This window comes from Hydra vulgaris, chromosome 12 (genome assembly GCF_038396675.1).
Source record: "Hydra vulgaris chromosome 12, alternate assembly HydraT2T_AEP".
NCBI classification, from domain to species: domain Eukaryota; kingdom Metazoa; phylum Cnidaria; class Hydrozoa; order Anthoathecata; family Hydridae; genus Hydra; species Hydra vulgaris.
This window is the reverse complement of record NC_088931.1, coordinates 16997501-17005000: the sequence shown is the minus strand read 5'-3', so window position 1 is coordinate 17005000 and position 7500 is coordinate 16997501. Positions and strand designations below refer to the sequence as shown.

General features: G+C 28.9%; 1 protein-coding gene across 3 annotated transcripts in view; it reads left to right on the top strand.

The window, feature by feature from the left end:
- LOC136088521 (uncharacterized) overlaps nt 1-7500 on the top strand; it is a 109058-nt gene that overhangs the window by 58754 nt on the left and 42804 nt on the right. For all 3 annotated transcript variants that reach the window (XM_065812378.1, XM_065812380.1, XM_065812379.1), the window contains exon 5: nt 6659-6712. In XM_065812378.1, coding sequence (XP_065668450.1) covers nt 6659-6712 — 54 coding nt within the window. The remainder of the gene's footprint in view (nt 1-6658; nt 6713-7500) is intronic.

The following is a 7500-nucleotide window of genomic DNA, read 5'->3' as shown; positions in this document are numbered from 1 at the left end:
ATTAGAGTCTATTTTGATCCAAGATATAAGAGTTAACTGTTTTTTTTTCTGCCCACTTAATCTGAAATTTAATTTCTTATATATTTTTGTTTGAACAGATTTAAATATAATAGTTTCTGTTTTTTCAGAGTTAAGGGATAATTAAATGGAATGGAGCTATTAAGCAATAAGTTTGTTAAGTTTTTTAAGTTGTTTGTTAATTAGGAGCAGGTTGGTGTCATCTGCAAAGTGATACGCAATAGAAAATACAAGTGAGACATTTAAATCATTGATAAAAATAAGAAAAAATTATGGTTCTAAAACTGAGCTTTATAGAACACCGTTAAAAGGTTTAGCTAGTTCTGAGTTGATACCATTAATTGAAACAAGTTGTGTTCTATTACAAAGATAGAGGAAAACCAAAGAAAAGGAATACCTCTAATACTGTAATGTTGCAGTTTTTCTAGGAGAATCGTGTTCTTAACTATATCAAATGCTTTTTTTTATTAGTAAACACTCCACATGCAAAGTGCTTATTATCGATGGTTTGTCTAACTTTCTCTGTTATTTATATTAATAAATGAGTTGTTGAGTGTTTGACATTCATATTTCTCCAAAAAATGCTTGAGTCTTTTGAACATTGCTTTTTCAAACTGTTTACTCAAGTTAGAAAAAGAGAAATAGGTTGATAATTTGAGTCATCTGTACCCATTAAATGAACATATATAAATAAAACATTTTTGTAAACGTTGCAACTTATTTTGCTTTAAAAAGATACTTAACAAAAATAAAATTATATTTTCTTGTTTTAAGCTAAAAAAAAAATATTTTTTTTATGCTGGAAAACTTTAATTTAACAATCAAAAAAAGATACGCTTCAGTTTTAATTTTGTTAACATTTACTAATTTTAAATGACGCATTACTTAGCTATTCTACAAAAAATGGCCATTTTAATGCGGTTTATTTATGTTGATTTTTGCAATACCCATTTTGTGTGGAATTACTTTGGCCTTACTCTCCTCCATGGTTTTCCTCACATTGTGCTGCTGCGGTTGCCAATCAAAACCGTTATTTCCATATCTATCAGCAAAACAATTCTCCAGAAAACAGACGTCTGTTTATTAATGCTGGAAACCATTGTAAAAAGGTTTTGTCTAACGCCAAAGCCCGCTATTCTCAGGTCATAAAACCTTGTATTTTATCACAAAAATTAGGCTCTCGTGATTTCTGGCGAATCTTTAATAAAATCAATAATAAGGGCAAATTTGTAATTCCACCTCTCTTGTATGGTTCAGACTTTGTCACCTCACCTGAAGACACCTAAATTGTTTGCTAAAAACTTTTCATCAATATTATCTCTTGATTCCACTAGTTGAGTTCTTCCTGATATTGCCAACAAACAGGTTGATCCATTGCTTGATATTCGTATCACTCCAGCTTCTGTATCTAAAGTGAATTCCTGCTTAGACTTTTCTACAGCTTGTAGTATGTTACCTGTAGTATGTTGTCCAGGTTACAACATACCTGTAGTATGTTGTCCAGGCTACAAGCCTGACAACATACTATAGGTATGTTGTCCAGGCTACAGTATGTAGGAGAGTGAGGCTTCCATGCCAGAAATAATATCTAAAAGAGTGCAGTCTTGAGATGAAGGATATAGAAGAAAGAGAAATGTGATAGAGTGAAGTGGTGCTAAATGAAAGCACATGAAAGAATATTCTGTGGATTCAAACCTAGTTTCACAACAAATGGGTGAATTCTTATGAATATAAATGCCCAGGCCAAGCATGTGACTATTGAAACCTTTATGAATTAAAGGAAGATAACCATCAACACTAAGATCGCAAGATGGTGAACTTTGCAAAAGATAAGACTCAACAGAAGAAAAGTTACTTCGAAGACTACGAATATTAGTGAATGATAGGTTTAGAGAACTTGGTGATGATGCTGGTTTTTTGTGTTTTATAGTTTTTGGTACTTTATTCATTTTTAAATTTGTTGAAGAACTTGACTTAAAGAATAGATAGTACTCAAAACACTGTCTAAAAGCCCAAGCAATTGCCTCGTTACTATTAATAAACCCTAAGCCATAACAAAGGGCTCCAAATGTGGCCTCGGCAATGCACACCAAAAGTAAAAACAGGGACACCATCCATGCGCAACATGGCACTGTTAATACTTTGAAATTTTTCAGCTGTTGATGGAATTAGACTCTCTGGGAGCTACCACAGAGTTTGGGAAACCTGACTACCAGCCGGCCTCAGAACCATAAAACTGAGTTTTAGAGCTGTACCCTTATTAGAAGATAATAGATTGAGTTGCCTAGTCATAAAAACAGAGGCACAAGCAAATCCCATGCATTGAGTTGAGAAGATCCAGCATTCAACATCCTAAAATGGAAACAATGTATTAAAAATACATCTGCGCCAGCCTAATAGATGAAGAAGGAGTGCAAGGCTGGTCAACAGATAGAATCTGTTTACCCCTTAAGTCTTTGCCAAGGAGGCCTTCTACAAGACAGTAGCGGGATGCATTTAGCGCCTGCCCAAGATGAATATTTTTACCGAGACATCATCTCCAGCCTTTACTCAACCAAGAGCCCCAAGTCAGGGGGTATTTCAAGTCAGAGTTGGCATCTCCTAGCTTTTGCCTAAAAAGGCGTATCCTACAAGGCAGCAGGACATGAAGCAATTTGTACTGGGTTACACAATTCCTTACAGTTACAATTCCACTAAGCTGCAGTTACAATTCCCCTAAGTTACCCAATTCCCTAAGTCCTACACAAAGTAATGCAAATTTGCGAAACTTGCATGAAAAGAAAAGTCTAGTTTGGATTCTGATTTCTGATACAGTGTTGTTGCTAATGTAATTGAATCTATTGGACCATCCAGTGGAAAAGTGATATCCGTAATTTGCAATAAGAATCCAGTAAATAGACATTTTTTTACTCTTTTTGATACTGTAAAACTAAACTTTTTGATACTGATAAACTAAAACAAATATATTTTTGTTATATGTCCACTTTCTGAAGAATATACATATTTCTGACTATATATATATATATATATATATATATATATATATATATATATATATATATACACACCTATATATATATATATATATATATATATATATATATATATATATATATATATATATATATATAATTATAATTATAATTATAATTAAAAACAATAAAGAAAAAACTTTTATTATGAAACTTTAAGTTTCATGCCTAATGGCAATCATCAGCCATATATTACAAAATTAAAAACTAAACGTTAAAATTACAATAAAATTACGGTGGCGTGAGTACTAATGACTCCATAGAAACAAAATTTTAAAAGTTTTAAAAGTATAATGTGACGTAAACCAACCAGGATCAATCTTCGGTATCAAAAGTGGAAATAAGGAACTTATTTTTGTGCCTGAACTTCGATATTATTTCACTCCTTGTATTTAATAGGTTTTCTCCTTTATACATCAAAATTTAAAACTTCTCGTTCAAACAATGGTTACAAACTCTTGCTGTTGGGTTGTATGGTTTGCATTTTGTAAAAATCTTCCATCTGACAAAATGTGTAAAGTTTTTTTCTTTTAATTTCCATACTTCTTGTGATAGCTATGTATCATTCTTGTACCTAACTGCATTAAAAGATTTTAAGTGGTTTGCATACCGAACTTTAAAAGGTGTTTCGCTAACTCCAAAATACACTTTTTCTTTATATAGATTGTTTGAATGGATGGTGGCCTGATAAACAATGTTGTTGGAAAGGCAATGGTTGTTCATTGGACATTTGGTTTTGTCAATGTAGTTGCATTTCATTTCATTAGTTTTTGCCTCCTTATGTAAAATGCTTTTATTGTGAGAGTTGATAATGGATTTTATGTTTGGTGTGCAGGAATAACTTTTTTTGATTGTGTTTCTATTAAATATTTTACGAAGTCTGTGGTTAACTGGAAAGTGGAGGTCAATGAGGTTCAAAAAACATTTACCTATTTTTGTAACAACATTTGCACTGAAAGGAGGATTATACCAAATTATCTTGCCTTTATGGTTGCCGTTTGTTGATTTTTTACTTGGATGGTATGCAAGTTTGCAATTGTAACCCGATTTTTTCAAGGCTTTTTGATAAGGAGGAATACTTTCTTTAAAAATCGATTCACTTGACGATGCTGCTGATAATCTTAGTTTAATAGTCTAAGGAATACTTTTTTTTACACTTAGTGGATGATTAGAACTAATATGTATATAATTCAGTATATTATCTGGTTTGCGATATGGCTGAAAAGAACCATCGTTAAGGTTTAGCGTTAAATCGAGATAGTTAACTATTTTCAAATTACATTTAATAGAGATAAGAAGATTGTTATTTTTAAAAATTTGTACAAAATGTTTCTGTATCCTCTCCATTTCCTGACCACTTTTATTCCTAAACTTAGCTAGTCCATCATCTCGATATATACCGAAATTGCTTTTATCATAAAACTGCGAGATTTGATGCAAAATAAAAATCCCAACTAATTCACAAATCTCCGTGCCATCAAAAGCCCCCATAGTGACATCGAATAATCCTCCCTTTTTCTTATTCCAGGCAGTTCCATTGCTAAATAATAATGATTTTCATGCATGGTGTATAAAACTCTTTTGTTCACTATTTATTGTTAGATGTTGCTCTGCAAAGTTATTGCAGTTTTTAGTAGGTTTTCATTAATCAATGGATAAAAATCAATAATATCAAAGACTAAGAACTTACAGAATTGCTTTTCTTTTATGGTTTGAAACCAATGTATAACATTCTGAGTGTTTTGCCATTGGTTCAAAAATAGCTTCTTTCTCAGCTTGGAATTAATGTTGGATACAATAGATTTTGAAATTCTTCCAATCTCATTTTTAGCAGGATTAATAAGTCTAACAGTTGGTTCATCTAGGAAGTTCTCTTTATGGTCTTTTGAGTTATGAAACAATCTGCAGTATCGTTAATTTCGATTTTATTGTATACATCATGGTTGATTAAAATTTTTTACCTTGTTTATTTACTTGATCTTTGAGTTTAGAGTCCGCCTTTTTATACGTGGAAGTAATTGCATTATTAAGGAGATGGTTGTATTGATCTTTGGATAGTTTGTACATGTTTGATGTTTTGTCAGCTAGAGTTAAAGTTTTTTTCAAGGTTCATATAGATTTTACATCATTTGCTATTTTTTCTTGAAAAACATTGTTGATTTTCCAAAATTTGATGGTTGTAACAAGATTAATTAAATTATTTTCGATAACACACATTTCCTTAATTTGTAATTATGCGTGTGTATATATATATATATATATATATATATATATATATATATATAATATATATATATATATATATTTATATATATATATAATTTTGAGAAATTCAGAAAAATTTTGAGAAATTCAGATTGTTAGAATTGAACTCATTCATCACATTATCTCGTCTAAATGAGTTAGCCATATCTCCAAAGCCTGTAGAAAGGAAAAGTATGAAACTAGTAATGGATGTTTTTGTTAAGAAACCCTGACAGCTTTGAAAAAAAATCCAGATATAAATCAGGAGCAAGTATATTGTTTAATAACTCAGATGCAATATCTCACACATTAAGAGTTTTAATAGAATTAACTAGCTTTTTACTTGAAACTAGTCAAAATCATTAATTCATTAAGCTTGATGATTTTTTAATTTCCATTCAGTTGCAAGATTGCAAAGCCTGTTGTTAAGATTTTTCATATAATTTATGGGCCGTTTTGCCCCAATTTTCCTTACACACTTTTATTTCAAAATTCATTATTGAAAATCTTTTCAGTACATTACATATTAATACAAAGCCCTATACCTTATCTCCTCCTGACTCAGTTGTAAATTTAAAACTATGCTTTTTTTTAGTCTTTAAAATGCCTGGACCTAATAATTTATATTGTTGGCACGTACAAATGTTAAAAAGTACATCATTTTTTCCAACAATAAAGTCATATGTTTAAAAAACATTAAAGTGTTATGGTTGAAAAATATTGAAGTCATATGATTAAAAAAACTTCATCAACAGCAGACTCTAGATTCTTATTCTAGATTAGATTTAGTGACACAGAAGGTTGCAATAAAGTCCTGAAGATTTTTTATTTTTATGTATTTGCCAATAAACAAATATTTACATGACTGGGACTAGAAGAAGACAAACTTAGTCTTATCACCAAGCCCCAAATAGTATTTACTTTAAAAATTTAGTGTTTACTAGTATTTACTTTAAAAACTTATTTCACTTATTATAAGACTAGACCTTTTTTGATGGTAGCATTTTTTTATCTCAAAAGATTAATGGTAATATTAATCAATTTTTGTTTACAAAATACAAATTTAAACTATTTTTTTTGACTGACTAAAAAATAAAGGCTAAACAAAACTAGATGATTTTTAATAGACAAAAAATACTTTTGTTATTATTTTTTATTTTAAGAACTACAATCCCCTGAAATAAAATATTATTATTACTAAATAATAAATTATAAATAACAAATAATAACAGCTACAATAACTATAGTAACAATAAAATTTAAAGCGGACTTAAATATTGATGACTTTAATTAATTTATAAAAACTTGTGATTGGGAAAAATTATTTGCGGGCAATGATTAACTTATTGGAATAATTTATTTAGAATAATGACATGCAAAACCTACTTGATAAACTGAAATTGAATGTTGAAGAAAATGTAAGTTCAAAATTTTTTGGTTATTATTTTTCATTGAGTTCATTATCATCATCTTCTTGCACATGGATTCATTTTAGATTTTTAAATTAAAAGCATTTTCTAAGGGAAAGAGAGTGTATCAAATTAATTTGTTAGTTTTTCAAGACAATAGAAATAACCATCATTTTCTTCTGTTCATTTTTAACTATTTTCTTTTATTAGTCATTAATCTTTTTAATTTTTGAATAATTTTTTATTTTAAATAGAAAACATAACAAAAGTTAGTTTAGGTTTCAGGTTTTTGACTTAAAAGGAAGCTGTAGAGAAAATTATTTTGAAATACATTTACTAGATTTTTTTTTTTTTTAATTTATTTTTGCATAGAACACACTTGATTTGTGATCATTGCTTGTTCATTATTAATTTTTAAATTATACATTTATATATTATTTATGTTTGTTCATTAATTGTTGTTTTTTATCTAGTTTCTTCATTATTTACATTCTATTTCATTTTATTCATTCATATTTGTTTACAAGTATAACACATACAATTACTCAGTTCTTTATTATAACACTCTTCAAGACCAAAAATCTGATTTGACAAATTTTTATGAAAATTTATTTGATTATTTTAGAAAAGACACAGTAGCTGTCATGTATTATTTATTTTGATGGAGTGAGATAGTAATATTTTTTATTTTTTTTATTAAAATGTAAAATAATAATCAATCACTATATTTAGTTTTTATAAAAAATATTTTTTTATAAAAATAAACCATGTAACAAAACTATTCAATATTCAGTGGT